The following is a 20,440-nucleotide window of genomic DNA, read 5'->3' on the forward strand; positions in this document are numbered from 1 at the left end:
GTAGTTGCTGAAAACTTCCCCAATGTGGGGAAGGACATAGTCTCTCAGGCCATGGAGATCCACAGATCTCCCTACACAAGGGACCCAAGGAAGACAACACCAAAACACATAGTAATTAAAATGGGAAAGATCCAGGATAAGGACAGACTGTTAAAAGCAGCCAGAGGCAGAAATAAGATCAGATACAAAGGAAAGCCCATCAGACTAACATCAGGCTTCTCAGCAGAAACCTTACAGGCCAGAAAGGAGTGGCATGATGTATTTAATGCCATGAAGCAGAAGGGCCTGGAACCAAGATTACTTTATCCAGCAAGACTATCATTTAAATTTGAAGAAGGGACTAAACAATTTCCAGATAAGCAAAAGTTGAGAGAGCTTACCTCCCACAAACGATCTCTTCAGTCTATTTTGGAGGGACTGCTATAGATGGAAGTGTTCCTAGGGTTGGATAGCTGTCACCAGAGGTAGTAAAACCATGGAAGGGAGGGTGGAGCAGCTGATTGTGAGGCAAATGCAAAATTAAATTGACTGTCCCCAAAGTCAATGAAGGGATAGACAAAAAGTATAGAATCTGATACCTAATATATAAAGAATGAAGGAGGAAGAAAAAGGAGGAGAAATAGAAAAGAACTTTAGATTGTGTTTGTAACAGCATACTAAGTGAGTTAAGTTAGACTCTTGGATAGTAAGGAAAGTAACCTGGAACTTCTGGTAACCATGAATCTAAAGCCTGAAATGGCAATAAGTACATACCTATCGATAATCACCCTAAATGAAAATGGACTGAATGCACCAATCAAAGGACACAGAGTCACTGAATGGATAAAAAAACAAGACCCATCTATATGCTGCTTAGAAGAGACTTGCCTCAAACCCAAAGACATGCACAGACTAAAAGTCAAGGGATGGAAAAAGATATTTCGTGCAAACAATAGGGAGAAAAAAGCAGGTGTTGCAGTACTAGTATCAGACAAAATAGACTTCAAAACAAAGAAAATAACAAGAGATAAAGAAGGACATTACATAATGATAAAGGACTCAGTCCAACAAGAGGATAAAACCATTATAAATATATACGCACCCAACACAGGAGCACCAGCATATGTGAAACAAATACTAACAGAACTAAAAGAGGAAATAGACTGCAATGCATTCATTTTAGGAGACTTCAACACACCATTCACTCAAAAGGACAGATCCACCAGACAGAAAATAAGTAAGGACACAGAGGCACTGAACAACACACTAGAACAGATGGACCTAATAGACATCTATAGAACTCTACACCCAAAAGCAACAGGATATACATTCTTCTCAAGTGCACATGGAACATTCTCCAGAATAGACCACATACTAGAACACAAAAAGAGCCTCAGTAAATTCCAAAAGATTGAAATCCTACCAACCAACTTTTCAGACCACAGAGGTATAAAACTAGAAATAAATTGTACCAAGAAAGCAAAAAGGCTCACAAACACATGGAGGCTTAACAACACGCTTCTAAATAGTCAATGGATCAACAACCAAATTAAAATGGAGATCCAGCAATATATGGAAATAAATGACAACAACAACACAAAGCCCCAACTTCTGTGGGACGCAGCGAACGCAGTCTTAAGAGGAGAGCATATAGCAATCCAGGCATATTTAAAGAAGGAAGAACAATCCCAAATGAATAGTCTAACATCACAATTATCAAAATTGGAAAAAGAAGAACAAATGAGGCCTAAAGTCAGCAGAAGGAAGGACATAATAAAGATCAGAGAAGAAATAAACAAAATTGAGAAGAATAAAACAATAGCAAAAATCAATGAAACCAGGAGCTGGTTCTTTGAGAAAATAAACAAAATAGATAAGCCTGTAGCCAGACTTATTAAGAGAAAAAGAGAATCAACACATATCAACAGAATCAGAAATGAGAAAGGAATCACGACAGACCCAACAGAAATACAAAGAATTATTAGAGACTACTATGAAAACCTATATGCTAAGAAGCTGAAAAACCTAGAAGAAATGGACAACTTCCTAGAAAAATACAACCTTCCAAGACTGACCAAGGAAGAAACACAAAATCTAAACAAACCAATTACCAGCAAAAGAAATTAAAGCGGTAATCAAAAAACTACCAAAGAAAAAAACACCCGGGCCAGATGGATTTACCTCAGAATTTTATCAGACATAAAGAGAAGATATAATACCCATTCTTCTTAAAGTTTTCCAAAAAATAGAAGAGGAGGGAATACTCCCAAACTCATTCTATGAAGCCAACATCACCCTAATACCAAAACCAGGCAAAGACCCCACCAAGAAAGAAAATTACAGACCAATATCCCTGATGAATGTAGATGCAAAAATACTCAATAAAATATTAGCAAACCAAATTCAAAAATATATCAAAAGGATCATACACCATGACCAAGTGGGATTCATCCCAGGGATGCAAGGATGGTACAACATTCGAAAATCCATCAACATCATCCACCACATAAACAAAAAGAAAGACAAAAACCACATGATCATCTCCATGGATGCTGAAAAAGCATTTGACAAAATTCAACATCCATTCATGATAAAAACTCTCAACAAAATGGGTATAGAGGGCAAGTACCTCAACATAATAAAGGCCATATATGATAAACCACAGCCAACATCATAATGAACAACGAGAAGCTGAAAGCTTTTCCTTTGAGATAGGGAACAAGACAGGGATGCCCACTCTCCCCACTGTTATTTAACATAGTACTGGAGGTCCTAGCCACGGCAATTAGACAAAACAAAGAAATACAAGGAATCCAGATTGGTAAAGAAGAAGTTAAACTGTCACTATTTGCAGATGACATGATATTGTACATAAAAAACGCTAAAGACTCCACCCCAAAACTACTAGAACTGATATCGGAATACAGTAAGGTTGCAGGATATAAAATTAACACACAGAAATCTGTGGCTTTCCTATACACTAACAATGAGCCAATAGAAAGAGAAATCAGGAAAACAATTCCATTCACAATTGCATCAAAAAGAATAAAATACCTAGGAATAAACCTAACCAAAGAAGTGAAAGACCTACGCCCTGAAAACTATAAGACACTCTTAAGAGAAGTTAAAGAGGTCACTGACAAATGGAAACTCATCCCATGCTCCTGGCTAGGAAGAATTAATATAATCAAAATGGCCATCCTGCCCAAAGCAATATACAGATTTGATGCAATCCCTATCAAATTACCAACAACATTCTTCAACGAACTGGAACAAATAGTTCAAAAATTCATATGGAAACACCAAAGACCCCAAATAGCCAAAGCAAACCTGAGAAAGAAGAATAAAGTAGGGGGGATCTCATTCCCCAACTTCAAGCTCTACTACAAAGCCATAGTAATCAAGACAATTTGGTACTGGCACAAGAACAAAGCCACAGACCAGTGGAACAGATTAGAGACTCCAGACATTAACCCAAACATATATGGTCAATTAATATTTGATAAAGGAGCCATGGACATACAATGGGTAAATGACAGTCTCTTCAACAGATGGTGCTGGCAGAACTGGACAGCTACATGTAAGAGAATGAAACTGGATCACTGTCTAACCCCATACGCAAAAGCAAATTCAAAATGGATCAAAGACCTGAATGTAATTCATGAAACCATAAAACTCTTAGAAAAAAACATAGGCAAAAATCTCTTGGATGTGAACATTAGCGACTTCTTCATGAATATATCTCCCCGGGCAAGGAAAACAAAAGCAAAAATGAACAAGTGGGACTATATCAAGCTGAAAAGCTTCTGTACAGCAAAGGACACCATCAATAGAACAAGAAGGTACCCTACAGTATGGGAGAATATTTGCATAAATGACAGATCCGATAAAGGCTTGACATCCAAAATATATAAAGAGCTCATGCACCTCAACAAACAAAAAGCAAATAATCCAATTAAAAAATGGCAGAGGAGCTGAACAGACAGTTCTCCAAAGAAGAAATTCAGATGGCCAACAGACACATGAAAAGATGCTCCACATCCCTAGTTATCAGAGAAATGCAAATTAAAACCACAGTGAGATATCACCTCATACCAATAAGGATGGCCACCATCCAAAAGACAAACAACAGCAAATGTTGGCGAGGTTGCGGAGAAAGGGGAACCCTCCTACACTGCTGGTGGGAATGTAAATTAGTTCAACCATTGTGGAAAGCAGTATGGAGGTTCCTCAAAATGCTCAAAATAGAAATACCATTTGACCCAGGAATTCCACTTCTAGGAATTTACCCTAAGGATGCAGCACTCCAGTTTGAAAAAGACAGATGCACCCCTATGTTTATCGCAGCACTATTTACAATAGCCAAGAAATGGAAGCAACCTAAGTGTCCATCAGTAGATGAATGGATAAAGAAGATGTGGTACATATACACAATGGAATATTATTCAGCCATAAGAAGAAAACAAATTCTACCATTTGCAACAACATGGATGGAACTAGAGGGTATTATGCTCTGTGAAATAAGCCAAGCGGAGAAAGACCAGTACCAAATGATTTCACTCATCTGTGGAGTATAAGAACAAAAGAAAAACTGAAGGAACAAAACAGCAGCAGAATCACAGAACCCAAGAATGGACTAACAGTTACCAAAGGGAAAGAGACTGGGGAGAATGGGAGGGTAGAGAGGGATAAGCGTGTGAAGAAGAAAGGGGCTATTATGATTAGCATGTATAATGTGGGGGGTGGGGGAAAGGGGAGGGCTTTGCAACACAGAGAAGATAAGTAGTGATTCTACAACATCTTACTATGCTGATGGACAGTGACTGTAATGGGGTTTGTTTGTAGTGGGGGGACTTGGGGTAGGGGAGAGCCTGGTAAAGATAATGTTCTTCATGTAATTGTAGATTAATGATAACAAAATTTTTTTAAATGTGAAAAAAAAAAACTATGCAAAATTATACAATATATAACCAGCACCATGACACACCACAAAATTCAAAATCATTTAAATGTAAAGTTTTGACTATCTGGTAATAGTTACATAATTTAGGTAAATATATTTTAATATGGACAGTGATTTTATTTTGTTATATACTATGTGTAAAGTCTTATATGTAAACTGTCAATTATTGCAGACTTTCCAGAAAAGATTCTAAAACTAAAGCCCACTCTATCTGCCATTTTCACAACCCAAAGCAACCATAACTCCCAGAATACAAGAACTCTAACCTATGCAGGACACTGCTTCAAATCTTATTCCTGTTTAAAAGTGAGTAAAAGGATTATGAAGTTATAAAAAATTTATAGATCAAAAATAGATTTATTGAAAAACTCAGAGGAAAAGCTGAGTTTTTTAACTTTAAATAAAAATTGATTTTTAGAACTAATATTTTAATATCAATCTCTAAAATATTTAAGCATACCTAAAAGCTCAAAGAAGAAAGAACTACAATGACTTTAGGTTTTACTGTTTTGCTTTATTAAAAATGTTTAGAAAATAACTGGCTCTAACTGCTTCCTTAATTTTTTTAACAATTAAAAGATAAGAAAAAAACAAACTAAATATGGTACTTTTAAATCATCCTTGAGAAAGTAACAGAAGAGCATACTTCATTGAACAGTAAGTCTGTGTACTCTGGGATTTCAATCAGCTTATTAAGGACTTAAAATATATACTTTAAGGAAAGTAGTCTGTTGGCTCTAATTTATGCTCTAAGTTATTCTCAGTTTATCATGTCTTTTTAAATATGTTTACGGGGTTTTTTTTGCCATACATACAGAAACCAAGAAAATTCACATATAAATATCTTCCTACAGGACAACTGCCCTGCCCTAAGCTTCACAAAATGAAAATAAAGTTAATCTGAAAGAAGTAAAAATGGCTAGAGAAAACTTTAAAAAATAAGGTCTATTTTTTAGACTTTAATAAACAAAGCAAAGGAAAATCTGCTTAGATAATTCTAAAATTTAGTTCTTCAGAAAATTCAGGCATATCAAAGAAACATAGTACAATATACAATCAAAGAACCAGGTAGATATAGGAAACAGCTTATAATTCCTAAAAAATGGTGGCAATTTAAATCAGGAGTAGAGACATGACATGGGAAAACTGTTAACCATTCAAAGAAATAATCCCCATCAAAGAAATTCCAGATAAATAAATAAAGATGCAATCAAAAATAAAACCTTAGAAGTTAAAGAGTGCTTACTTAAAACTTCAACAAAATCTCAACAAGTTTTATACACATACAAATTATGTTCTATACATAGACTAAATCTATAAATGCTTCAAAAAGTATTATCAATTAGAGTTTCTAACTTAACTCTTGGAAAGAGAAGATCTTTCCAAGAAGATACATAATTTAGAACCTATAAAGAAAGAAGTCTATAATACAACGTCATGAAAATAATATGGCAGTGAATAAAACAACCCGTCTTCATGGAGTCTACATTCTAGTGGGGCCTACATTTCTGGACAGAAATTAAACAAATATATTCTGCAGGGGGAGCAATAAATGCAATGAAATGACAAAACAGGATAAGAAGAGAGAGACAGACAGGCAGGAATGCTATGTTAGTTTAGATACAAGGGTCAGAGAAGGCTCCTCTATTTGACTAGCATTTTAACAGAGCACTGAATTAAATGTGGTAGTCACAAAGATACATATAAGGGAATAGGAGTCCAGCTAGAGAGAAAAAGAAGTGCAGAGGCTCTCGGGTAGTTGTGAATGCCACGTTTGAAAAACAACCAGAGGCCAGTATGCCTGGAATGGAACAGAATGAGTGGAGTTCTGTGGTAGGAGATGAGGTCAGAAAGATAGTTCAGAGTCAAGCTCAAACAGAGCTAGCTATGCAGCCTAAGGTAAATGAGAGAGGAAGCTGGTAGAGGATTCTGAGGAGAACGACATGACATGGCTTAAGCTTCAGATCACTCAGCAACTGTCTCCAGAACCAAGACCGCCTGAGTGAGGCTGCAAGGCCCGCAGTGACCGGGGAGGGGTGGTGGCGGCCTGAGTGGGCACTGCAAGGCCCGCAGTGACCGGGGAGGGGTGGTGGCGGCCTGAGTGGGCACTGCAAGGCCCGCAGTGACCGGGGAGGAGTGGTGGCGGCCTGAGTGGGCTGCAAGGCCCGCAGTGACTGGGGAGGAGTGGTGGCGGCCTGAGTGGGCACTGCAAGGCCCGCAGTGACCGGGGAGGAGTGGTGTCGGCCTGAGTGGGCACTGCAAGGCCCGCAGTGACTGGGGAGGAGTGGTGGCGGCCTGAGTGGGCACTGCAAGGCCCGCAGTGACCGGGGAGGGGTGGTGTCGGCCTGAGTGGGCACTGCAAGGCCCGCAGTGACTGGGGAGGAGTGGTGGCGGCCTGAGTGGGCACTGCAAGGCCCGCAGTGACCGGGGAGGGGTGGTGTCGGCCTGAGTGAGGCTGCAAGGCCCGCAGTGACCGGGGAGGGGTGGTGGCGGCCTGAGTGGGCACTGCAAGGCCCGCAGTGCCCCGGGAGGAGTGGTGGCAGCCTGAGTGGGCACTGCAAGGCCCGCAGTGACCGGGGAGGGGTGGTGTCGGCCTGAGTGGGCTGCAAGGCCCGCAGTGACTGGGGAGGAGTGGTGGCGGCCTGATGACGCTGCAAGGCCCACAGTGACCCGGGAGGGTGGTGGCGGCCTGATGAAGGTTGCAAGGCCCGCAGTGACCCAGGAGGAGGGTGGTGGCCTGATGATGCTGCAAGGCCCTCAGTGACCCGGGAGGAGGGGTGGCAATGCGGCTCACGGTCACAGTGATGAGACATCAGGTTCCGCACACACGCACGCACGCGTACACACACATGCACACACCCTGTTGCACTACAACTGTACAAATGATGGTTGTGCAACAAAATTTAAATATTATAAAAGATGAAAAGTAGAAATAACAGAGCTAACAAAACCAAGGAGAAGAAAGGGGTAGATGAGGTAGGCAAATAAGATAACTAAGTCCAAATTACCAAAAGTAAGCCCAGAAAACAAATGAAAAGAAAAAAATATTTGCAATTCATATCACAGATAAGAAGCCAGTCTCCCTAATTTATGAAGAGCTCCATTACCAAAAGAAAAAAGGAGACAGAGAGAGAGAGCACAGGTGCAAGAGAAGACTAAGAACCCAACTGTGCAGCAGAACCAGCAGCGGCTCAAGGGACAATTCACAGCAAAGGACACAACAAAGATCTCCATCTCACTCAAAATACGTTATCTACTTAAAAAACACAGAAATAAAAAAAATCTCAGTACAAATACACATACACATGTACCTCTGCACTTTGTAAAGGACCTGGCAATGATAGTTCTGGGCATTTAGTCTGTAAGTACATTTGCATGGGTGATATGGCCCAGGTAACATTTCTGGTATATTTTAACAAGTTACAAAATTAAGGTTATGTGTGTTTCTTGTAATTCACTAGATACTTTCTTTAATGTCATATGTCTACTAGTGAGTTAGTGTTTACTGGGTGCTTCCTCTCTACAAGGCACTATGGTACCTGCTGGGTGTGCCGCTGTGAATGAACTAAGGCCCTCTTTTCACCAGCCCACAGTAACGCAGGAAACAGTAAACATCTCAACAAGTTTTATACACACACAAATTATGTTCATATACATAGACTAAATCTATAAATACTTTAAAAAGTATATCAATTAGAGTTTCTAACTTAAACTACATTGGTCCTTCATATTTTTTATAGAGAATCATGTCTTCAAATGAGCTTTGCAAATGTATTAACATACAAAGCAACATATTTGCCTTACAAGGTCTACTATCTTCTTTATCAATTTAGGCCCTCTTTTCTAATTGTTATGTGTTTTCTTCATGATTCTTATGCAAAGGTTTATCTTTACTAGGTTAAATAAATTCATGGCATTTGAAAAAAAAAATACACAGAACAACAGCGTGCTAGCTTCTTGGGTTCTTGGCAAATTTCTCAGAACACGGTCAAATACAGAAAGTAGAGAGCAGTGGGGGCTGGAAGGGTAGAGACTGCAGTGAATAACATTACGCCTGGGTGTGGCTGGACTCATTCTTCCCAACCTCACCGTCACTATACTGCTCACTGCCTCTGTCCGGCCTCTCCACATTCCTAGGCGCTCCCCCTGCCCCAGGCCCCATGTAACAGTACAGGCACAGCAGAATGCTCACCTAGAGAACAAGTTTTGGTAAACACCAAGAAGGTCCCACCCATGCTATAGACTTTTAATTTAATAAACTTAGTCACAGTCATACTAGGCAGGCCATCAACACCACCATGAGGATTACTTTACTCAACATGGGCTGCATAATATTATACTTCTCCATTATACAGCATTAATAGCTCTTACAAATCATTAGTCAGTCAAGTCTAAAATCCAAATTCCTTAACAACACTTACATGTCTAAGGAGTAATTCTAGAAGCCAGTTTAGAAGTTCTACTGATGAATTTTTTCTTTGTTCCTTCAATAACTTATTTAAAAAATGTATGATATCTATTAGCAATTTTTCATCTTCAGTGCAAGCAGGAAGGACTTGTAAAAACCTACAAAAAGAAAATAACCATGGGTTCTAATCTTTAAAGTAAGTGACTTGTGATAACTATTTAACTGACTGAGGAATGGGATGCCAATCTATTGTGTTTATCAATTTTCAGAGTGTAAATATTCCCCCCACGGCTGATGGCGAGCCACCGTAACCCAACTGTGGAGACCTGCACTGTGACACACCATTACATAGCACTTCCGTAGCAGACATACTAGACACAAATAACCTTGAGATAACAGTAAAATGCAATGTAATTAGGAAGTGGTAACTTTTGTACAGTCATTACCTTAATTTTTATATAATTTATTTAATTGAAAGTTTATATAGTTTAATTTCTAAGAATGGCTGTATTTAACAACTTGCAAACACCCTGACATTTACCTGCTAGCTCTCCCACAAGGCAGTACTGGCTGGCTCCAGCACACCACTGGAAAAGCCAGTTAATTAGCTGAATTTTGAGAATCTATACTTAATAATGGAGTTCACAATTTGGAAAACTCATTTAACCTTGCATTTTGAAAATTGCACACCTTATGTTTAATAGAAAGTTTTACAGTTTATACTAAAGTCACATGAAGACTGAAATGTAGAACTGCTGGCAATGGGCGCTTATCAGTCTTATTTGTCTCAAAGGCAGCCACCTACTACCAGTTAAACATGTTAAGTTTATAAGCTAGAGCCTTCCCAAGAACTACTAAAGGACCTCCACATGGCAATCAACTTTATGAAATTCAGAGTAAAAAGAAAAATGAGGTAATTGACTTAAGAAGAAAACAAAAGCAAACAAAACAGCCCAGTGCATGTGTACAAAACCTATTAATCGACCCACTGATATCTTGGCTCATTTATAATATGGACAGAATACACATGCAGTTAGTTCATCCATGTCTTATCCTCATCATTTACTTTTGTGAGATAGATAAAAAAGTACAATTTTATATGATAGGATGTAAAAATAAACTGTCACATTTATTAATAATTCCAAACTGCAGTGATCAAAATAAATATTCCTTACTATTATTAGATTATTTGTTGCAGATAATAAAAATCCTGCAGGTTTTCTGTCTTAAAAAAAAACATTTCTTTCATGATAGCAAAGATAAGAATATGTGCTCTCATCTTCAAAGATGTGGAGATAAACCCAAATACAATCAATCCCAATCTTTGAAACTGGCAGCCTTGAGCTCGCACTGACCTGTTTAGGGTGGTGTGCCAGGACAGAGACTTCAAGGTAAGCCCACATGGGCCAGGGCTGCCCTTTAAAGATAACCTGTCATTCAGAAGATAAAAATTCATCCTGGTGATGGCAGCCCTCACTTCCCTGTGGGCTACCGCCTCCACAATGGAATGCAGACAGTCCTTCAGCCCACTAGCTGTGTGTGTTATCTTCAGAGTAAGGGTGTCCTCTGCAGATAACTTCAATGTATCTACAAATCTAAACAAAATAAAAAAGAAAGAGCAACAAAGCTATTTAAATAAAAGCTTACATTCATTTTGATTGTAAACTCTTTCCCAAAGTTCTGTTTTATCTTCATTTTCTTTTAACTAAACATTGACTCCTGGCCCAAAGAAAATCTGCTGTGTATCTGTCAGTATTAGGGTTTTTTCACTAGCATCCTAAGGGTTTATATTTATACTAACATTTTCCTACTTATAGAAATATACTTTTCATTCAAATAAGAAAGTACTGAGAGACTGGTGTATTAAGATACTCAAAAGTAATCCTCATCTTTATCACTGTAAGGACAACATTCACACACATTTTCTGGCATTTTTACTCTCATCCACAGCACTTTTCCTAGTGATTTTCATCTGTTAACTAACCACACTTTATATAGTCTCAAAACCAACATGGAGCATAACCCTTTTTCACTGAAATTTCCTTTTGTGATAGTTTTTAGAAGATAATGAGCCCCAGTGAAATAAGCCAGGAGGAGGCAGACAAGTATCAAATGATTTCACTCATATGTGGAGTATAAGAACAAAGAAAAAAAAAACTGAAGGAACAAAACAGCAGCAGACTCACAGAACCCAAGAATGGACTAACAGTTACCAAAGGGAAAGGGACTGGGGAGGGTGGGTGGGAAAGGGACTGGGGAGGGTGGGTGGGAAGGGAGGGATAAGGGGAAAAAAGGGGCATTACTATTAGCAGACATAATGTGGGGAAGGCATGGGGAGGGCTGTAAAACAGAGAAGACAAGTAGTGATTCTACAGCATCTTACTACGCTGATGTACAGTGATTATAATGGGGTATGTTGGGGGTACTTGATAATAGGGGGAGTCTAGTAACCATAATGTTGTTTAAGTAATTGTACATTAATGATATCAAAAAAAAAAGTAATGAGTCCATGTAATCTCTTTTTTTAAATTAAGGTATCATTGATATACAATCTTATGAAAGTTTCACATGAGCAACATTGTGGTTTCAACATTTACCCATATTATCAAGTCCCCCCCAGCCCACCCCCACCCAACACCACTGCAATCACTGTCCGTCAGTGTAGTAAGACACTATAGAGTCATTATTTGTCTTCTCTGGAGCACATGTAATCTTTAAAAGAAAGTTAAAATTACATCAATGGAGAAGCAGAATCATAATGTAAGTAAAAAAGCTACTCGACCTAAAGGAAAAATAAAACCAACTGATTAATTATACCAGTTCAATGTGAATGTTTTTTCAACTAAATGTAACAGCTTACTCTTGGATTTTAGTTTCAGAGTTAATTTGCTTCATCAGATTATCGGTCCCATGATACCATGACAGGTTCCAAGCGATTCTCAGCATATCTGAGACAGGCTTCAAGGCCAAACAATCAGCAGCTAATGGCAAAACTATGGAGTAAGGACTCACAGCATGGTGGCCAGTTACTTGTACTGGCAGGTGATACCTAAAGAAAACATACAAATAATTACAAACTGCTAAATTCTTAAACACTGTGCAAAAGGATGAGCCACAAAGGAGGACTAGTTCTATGCCTCCCATTCTACAGTAATGCAGAGATCTCCCTCATAGCCCCTGTTTTGAACAGTCAACATGCTCTATATGGTATTTCAACTGTTCTCTTGCCATCCTCTCAACTCCCAAGAACACTGTATTAAACTCTTTCCTGAGGATTCCCTATGCTATATTAGAGTGGTTTGCAAAGATGACTCATGCCCCTTAAGGTCAAGGCCCACAACTACAGTGAACCACACAAAAAAAGTGTTCGGCCAAAAAACACAAATGCCTACTTTATGCCAAACTCTGTTATCTATCAGTTACATGGCACTATGATACCCATTTTACAGTTGGCCAAAATGAGTCCCAAGAGGCTAAATTAATTGCCTATGTTCACAGGGGTCACTAAATGACAAAATCATAACTTATTATAGTCCCTTGAGAACACAGCTGTATCTATCATCAATAAACTCAGTCACTCTGTGCTACCAAGAGAACTCAAAATATTTTTAGATCTAAGAACAGATTCAATAGCAATATCTCTTAAACTAAAGTTAATTTAACAGTGTTTAACAGGACAGCAATGCCTAGCATGTTCAAATGTTAAAGAAATAATTTTATTCTTTACCTTCTTAAAACTGAAACAGGCAAACTGAAGATCGATGGTGAAGAAGATTTATTGGGAGGATTAACAGACCTATTTCACAAAGGAAAGACACAGCTGAGTAGACCATAGTTCTGTCTGACAAATACAACTTGCTTCACTTCCTCTACTGAACTTCAAATCAAGAGTTGCAACTGGTCCAGTTAATACAGTTATAAGATATTTGCTACTGCCTGGACCTGCTTTAGAAGGGTAAATGATGCTTTCCTTTTGGAAGCCCACATAATACATGATTCACATACTGCAAGCACTGTCCTGGCAGGTGGATCTGCGTCTCCCTCCCACTGATCCTGCTCAAAGTCAGTGTTAATCAGATATTATTATCCTAAACATCTTCCCAAAGGTTTTTTTTTTAATAAAACATTAAAGAAAAAATACACAAAGTTGAGAGTATGTTTTGGAAAATGTACTTATAATGTTCAAAAATAAAAGTTCAGGGCGACTTTTTGAGCCAATGTGTTTTTTCATAGTGCTTACTCAAACCCCAAATCATACCACTATATTTACCATGGAAAGCATAGACTTCACAAGTCCCAAGTTCCCATGTGTTGCTATAAGATCACATCAGAAAACTTAGGTAAATACGAAGAATAAAAAACCTTTAAAATTCTTAAAGCTCACCACATATCCATCCTTGATACTTCATCAAATAATAGAAGACAAAATAATGCTCCAACTTCAGTCACAACAGTACTATCTTCATGAAATATCAAGGAAACTGAGAAATAAAAAACATAACTTTATAAAATATTTTTATCTCTAGAAAGAATAAACTTCAAGTTTAAAATATCTTCACTCAAAGGAAAGAGATGCATTCTCAGAGAAATGCAACATTAACCCAGATAAGCTGGCATTACTAACACAGTGGCTCTCAAGCTTTCAAGTGTATGTGAATCATCTGTAAAGTTTGCTAAAACAGTTTGTGCTTTGGTGGGTTTGGGGTGGCCTGTGAATCCCAAAGACACATTCTGCTGGTCCAGGAACCACACCTGCAGATCCACTCACTAGACACTGTCCAGCTTCAGTCAGTCGGAGAAGGAAACTGATCCAGCTTCCAGAGAGGTTCTGACAGATCATTTGAACCCAGCTGAAGTGTGCTCATTGAAAGATCTCCTTAAAATTTCTGCCCTGTCCTACAAATATACAATCATAGAACTTAGATTTGACATTAAAACATTGTTTGTGCCGATGCTCTCGGTTTGCTTTTCTGTCTTGTTTATTACAAGATGATGGAAAAGCAAAGTGCTCTGAACCAGCTCGCAGTAAGCCAGCACCACCATCACTTCCCGTTTGGTGAAATGCGCCGGTCCAATCCCTTAGCAAGAGGCCTGGGCTTCCACCCCTGCAATGTGCCCAATGCTACAGCTTCTCGGTGCTTGGTAACCGAAATTCTAACCAAACAGGGATGGGGGTGACACCAGTCACACAGGAGTAGCAGTGAACTAGAGTTAGCAAATCCAGTGAAGCAACAAGAAATTAGTTTTGAAAGAAGGAATTTTCACTAACTGTGAGAAAAGGAAAACATCATGATGTATAGGCATGATAAAAAGAGCAATGAGCTAAAAAGCAAAGAAATAGAGACACATGTAAGAATTTATGATAAAGTAGACATTTCATATCAGAGGAGATAAAATGAGCCATTAGTATTTCCAAGTACATAAGAAATTATTGTAATATAATTGCCTATAATATGGGGAAAAAAATTAGATCCCTATCTTATACCATATTCTGTTAATACTAATAAAAATTAGTCAGTATTAATTAATATTAATACAGCAAACTGAAACTCTGAAATACTATGCAGTAATGATTTGGTTTTGTGTTTTTTTCAGAAGGTACATTCATATGAAATAACACAAGAAAGTATTCAAGATATATTTTCAGTTGGAAAAAAAGGAAGCAACACAATACTTAAGTATATAATACAAAAAATACAATACGTGTGTATAGAAAAGATCATTCCAGATAATATATGCTGAACAGCACATTCTACTTTGAGGAAATTGAGAAAAATTTTTTAAATTTTTAGAATTGTAGTTTGTATAGTTCCATACTGCTTGAATTTTTACAATAATTCTGTTTCAGTTTTCTAATTATTTAAAACAAAAGCAAATCAACAAAAAAAGGAAGACTGGGTTCTTCCCTTGCCTCCAGCATTATCCAGGTATGACCCTGGCCATCGCTAAATCTCTTCAGACTTCAATTTCCTCACTATAAGATGGTGCAATAAATTATTTCTAAGTTAATATATAACCCTGAATACAGAGTAGAATTCTGTCATGACATCAAGTTTATAATTCAAAATAGTATGTCTGAAAGATATATTATACCCCTTTAATCTATTTTCCATGCTGTAAACAATAATCTTCCTGAAACACATACTGTTCTACATAAAAATTTTAATGGCTTCTCATTGCTCTTTACTATGACCTACCAGGCTCTGCGTAAGCCACCCTCCCTGCCTTATCTCACCATGTTCCCCTCACCGCAGACCTCCCCAAAATCCAACCATTCATAACCAACCACCATCCCAAACACACCATGTCTCTCACGCCAACTGTGGCTCCTTCTATGAGGAAATCAACACTCTCTATTCAACTCCTATGCACTTCTGAGATTCCAGTTTACATGCCACATTCCTTGGAAACACTCTGATGTTTATCCACGACCCAAACTACTCAGGAACACTTCCTTTAGCACCAGGAATCTCACTATTATAGGTATTACACTGTATTATGTATTGATTGATTTGTGAAAGACTCCAACTGTATTGTCAGTTCCATGAGGGTCATTTACCAAGCTCATCAATATATCCCAAGGGTCTAACATTGTACTTAGCACATGGTAAGTACTCATAAATGTTTGCTGAGATATGAATTTTCCTGGTGGAATATTTGGTTAAAAAACAATTTTTCCCTGAAGCTAAATCCATTAATGAGAGATAATGTAATTCATGTTCAGACTCACTGAAGTAATTTTCACAAACATTAATGAGATAGAAAAATTGCTAAATACCAAAAGGATACAGATTATGCTGCCTTAGAAAGTGCCTTTGAATCTGCTACATGTTCGAATAATTTAAATCAAATTATAAATGAAAAAGTAAACCAGGGACTAAATAAATTCTACTGAATGTGGTTAATAGGAGGATAATTGTTAATGAGATTACAGAAAACTAGAGACCCACAACTGTCTTTCTTCCAGACCAACCTTTAAAAAAATTATAAAATTTTACACTCTGTTCAAAATTTTATGATCAGACCGAGTCTGTTTAGAACTGTACCTGGTGTGGACCTTTGTTGGTTCTATCAAATAAACTGTGTCTTACTCACTTGGCAAGCAGGAGCCATTAGAAGAAAAGAAAAATGCTAAAATGAAATTACTATATTCTAATCTGTATTTTAATAATATTTTGAACGTAAATATCATTTATCTCTTACATGACTGTAACTGAGAAAAAGTTAAGCAAATTGAGACATTTGCCCAAGATGCCTCTTGTAGAGTATTGCAAAGCAGCGGCCTGAACTTCTGGGAAAGAAAATAGCACAAAATGTTATCAAGCTCTCTACCGAGGAGAGTTGGATTAAAAAAAAAAAGAGAACAAAACTACATGAAATTTGCTATCTAAACACATTACTAACTTATCACCAAACTGAAGTAGGTTAAAAAAAAAATTACACACTATAAAATGTAATAAATTAGTACTGAGTCACTCAGGATGCTCCAGTGCCCACACCTCAGAGTGGGTCCTGTACTCTTAGTGCCAGTTTATTGTCATAATCGTGTACCACACCAAAGGTTCAGGATGCACAGGCATTAGCAAAATTAAGAATGCGGAAACAGATACCGGAAAGAAGGCATAATGACAGCAGGTGCAGCTTTCTCTTTATGGGTAATAGTTAACAGGCTGAGCGCCAAATGACAGCCATGTCAAGGCCCCAAGAACAACCAGAGGCTTCAGCCTTTCTCAGCTATAAGGTCCCGGCAATAACAGGATTATAAGGAAATTTCCACAGAAGTGTTAAATATTTTCCACTGTGATACATTTTTTACTGTCATATTCACAAAAAACCTTTGTTATTCTGTTAGTAAAATGGAAAGTAAATGTTACCTACAGAAAAAGAATAACACTTAAAGCTTGAGATTGATCTCCTTATTAGCGTAATTCATTTTACTCACCTCTGAATAACAGGGTCAAGAGAGAAGACTGCTGTGAGAGGGACCCACGCGCGACGGGATCAGCACAAAGAACTTTCCTCAGGAGTGTGAGGCATGGCTGTATCAAACATTCTATAACCTGGCCAGGAGGGAAAAAACAGTTTATTCTCATCAATTCTAAGGTGAAATAAAATATTCTATAATACTGTCTTATTCTAAATTTTATGCTTTTTCATCAAAATCATGTGAAATGAAAATTCATGTAAATATTAAGAAGTATTACTGAAAATAAGCTTTGCATATACTTCTGTTTACATCTCTTACAGAAATTTTAAGATTACTTTTTGACTCACAGAAATAAAAAAATGAACAAGGTAGTGGGTGTTAACTCAGAACTTAAAACTCCAAGTACTTATCCAAATTCACCTGAATTCAATTTCAGGTACAATTAATACAAACACAAATCTGTAAAAACATGTCAAGATACACGTTAGTCTTACCTTGCCATCCAGACCCACACATTCATTTAAATACTCAATTATCTTGTCAACTAGGCATAACTTTTTCACCACAGCATGTGTTTTAATATCTGTAGACCAAAAAAAAGTCACTAGAAGTTAAAGAACATTTTGTTAGGTTTAAAAATAAAGAACAGATATCCACACAACTGAAACTAATAAAAATAGTTACACTTGGTGTTGAAATTAGAGGATGGAACTGTAAACTTTTTAATTTATACACACTTGAAAATTCTGAAAACTTTTACATATAAGCACTTCTATAATAAATCAATGTAAAAATCAAAAACCGTTAAAAAGAATAAACAAACTAGTTCAGACTCTGCAAAGTACTATAATTTTAAGTATACAAATGAATCCTTTTATTTGTACATAAATATTTTCTTTGTATTGTTTCATTGACAACTCTTTTTTCTAAATCCATCACCTCAAAATGTTTAGAATTAGCCACAAATTAATGTGTAAATATATCTTACAATATGATCATTTTTCTATTAGTAAAAGATCCCTATCCTCAAACTGTAATAGAAAATATAAAGGGAAAGAGATCGAAATAAACTCTGTTTCTAAAGACTACACACTTTTATAATTAAGGTGTGTGTGTGTGTTAGTGTGTGCATGTGCGTGTGCATGCACACATGCACATATACACTGCTATGGAATCAATGTGCATGCCTCCCCAAAATGGATACACTGAAACCTAATCTCCAGTGTGCTGGTGTAGGAGTGGGCCTTTGGGAGGTGATTTAGCCATGAAGGTGGAGCCCTCATGAATGGAATTCGTGTCCTAATAAAAGAGGCTCCAGGGAGCTTCCGAGTCCCTTCTCCATGTGAGGACACAGGGAGACAACGGCTGTCTATGAACCAAGAAGCAGGCTCTCACATGACACGAATCTGCTGGAGCCTTAGATCTTCATGGCCAGCCTCCAGAACTGTGAGGAACTGATTTCTGTTGTTTCTAGGCCACCCAGTCTATGGTGCCCTGCAGACTAAGGCACACATTTACACACAGACACACACATACTAGAGCTATTACTAGAGACAAAAACTCTAATTGCTTATAGATTAGTTACAAGTATTTAACAATCTGCAGACAGATTTTCTTAATTTGTTCTTCTATGTTCTCATTGGGAATATACAAATGCACATAAAAAGAAACATACAAGTACTCATGCCTGCCACAAATATGTTGGAAATGCTTTTTCTAGTAACTCTCATCCCAGTTTCCATTAATGTAAGGACAGGAATATTACCATGTCCTACTTTCCAAATTAGAAAAACTCTTTTTATGTAAGTGCAAAGTTATCATTTCTTTCAAATATTAAAGATAAATCATATACATCACACTTAAGAAAAAATTAAAAGCCCAAAGAATGGGAGCTTATGGAATAACAACACTACAAACATAGCTAACAGTATACTGTGCTGGTTACATTTCAAAATAAACCTTTAAAGAGAATACAGTTACACTGCATTATTTTTATTTTACCTGCCCACACAGTACTGTTTGATGGATTTCTATGAGCAAGTCAGAACACACTGAAGACATAAGGCAACATGAAATTTACTATTAGAATTGTTATCAGTATTTTAGAAAGAAGATAATTCCATCAAATGATATTTGAAAGGTCAAATAGTGATAATCCAGACTAGGGGTCAGCAAACATTTTCCTGGAAAGAACTAGACAGTAAATATGTTAGGCTTTGCTGGTCATATAAGGCTTTTGTCCCATATTCTTTGTTTTGGTTTTGGTTTTGTTTCAAACAAATATTTAGAAATGTAAAAACCATTCCTAACTCACGGGCTGTAAGTAAAGGCCACCCTGGGTCTGGCCCACAATCATAGTGCGCCCACCCCTGACACCACCGCACAGCGCCCTAAGACTCCTTCGCCAGCAGCTCGGCACTTCCTGGGAACGACCTTACCTTGCGCGATCACGGCCAACTGTTCTGCAGCGGACTTCCTCACAACAAGGTCGATACCATCTGAAGTAAAGATATCGTATACCTTCTCAACAGTCTCCAACTGAAAACGAAAAAGAATAATCCATCTACTTCCAGTTCTCCAGTAAAACGTTACAGCTCATCCCTAAGAGCCAAACCTCAGAACACCAACTTACTCAAATGACCGGCATGTTTACATGTGAACTCGCAGCCACGAAGCACTAGCTACGTCGGGGAGCTTGGGATCTAGAACAAAGAGCTACCATGTCAAATTAGACTCTCTTCTTAATGTACATTTTTGGTAGCAAGTCACTCAAAACCCATTAGCCACTTTCAGAATTTCACAGAAAACATCCAAGTCCCGTACCATCTCTACAGGGAGTCCCAGGCGGACCTGAGCAGAGGACCCAACAAGCGCCTCGGGGTTTCTCGGGTGCTCTCGGCAGCCACCAGCTGCTCCTCCCAGGCCCTCCCCTCTCCCTCTTCTCCCTCTGGAAGGCCCCGGGCGGGCACTCGCCGGGAGCCGCTGGCCAGCAAGGCAACAGAGCCGCCCCCTGGAGCCAAGCCCCGTCGCCGCACGCCCGGAGGGAACGGAGGCGGCCAAACTCAGCAGGAAAGGGAGCGGCAAAGGCCAGAGGCGGCACTCCTTTCTCCCACCCTCTGCTACCTTCCAGCCCTAACGCAGCTCCCGAAAGACAGTTCCGGAA

The 20,440-nt window shown here is 38.2% G+C and overlaps 1 protein-coding gene across 8 annotated transcripts in view; it reads right to left on the reverse strand.

Moving 5' to 3' along the window:
• Positions 1-20,440, reverse strand: part of RTTN (rotatin) — a 173,793-nt gene that overhangs the window by 112,097 nt on the left and 41,256 nt on the right. For 7 of the 8 annotated variants that reach the window (XR_008998384.1, XM_057504263.1, XM_036876743.2 and 4 more), the window contains exons 19-26: positions 19,716-19,815; positions 17,772-17,860; positions 17,293-17,410; positions 13,735-13,831; positions 13,078-13,146; positions 12,211-12,399; positions 10,706-10,945; positions 9,364-9,508 (exon numbers count right to left, since the gene is read on the reverse strand). Coding sequence is in view for 7 of the 8 variants with exons in the window: in XM_057504263.1 (XP_057360246.1) it covers positions 9,364-9,508; positions 10,706-10,945; positions 12,211-12,399; positions 13,078-13,146; positions 13,735-13,831; positions 17,293-17,410; positions 17,772-17,860; positions 19,716-19,815 (1,047 nt within the window). In the remaining variant the exon portion in view is untranslated. The remainder of the gene's footprint in view (positions 1-9,363; positions 9,509-10,705; positions 10,946-12,210; positions 12,400-13,077; positions 13,147-13,734; positions 13,832-17,292; positions 17,411-17,771; positions 17,861-19,715; positions 19,816-20,440) is intronic. The other variant, XM_057504264.1, reaches the window with a different exon arrangement.

This window comes from Manis pentadactyla, chromosome 6 (genome assembly GCF_030020395.1).
Source record: "Manis pentadactyla isolate mManPen7 chromosome 6, mManPen7.hap1, whole genome shotgun sequence".
In the NCBI taxonomy this organism is placed as follows: Eukaryota; Metazoa; Chordata; class Mammalia; order Pholidota; family Manidae; genus Manis; species Manis pentadactyla.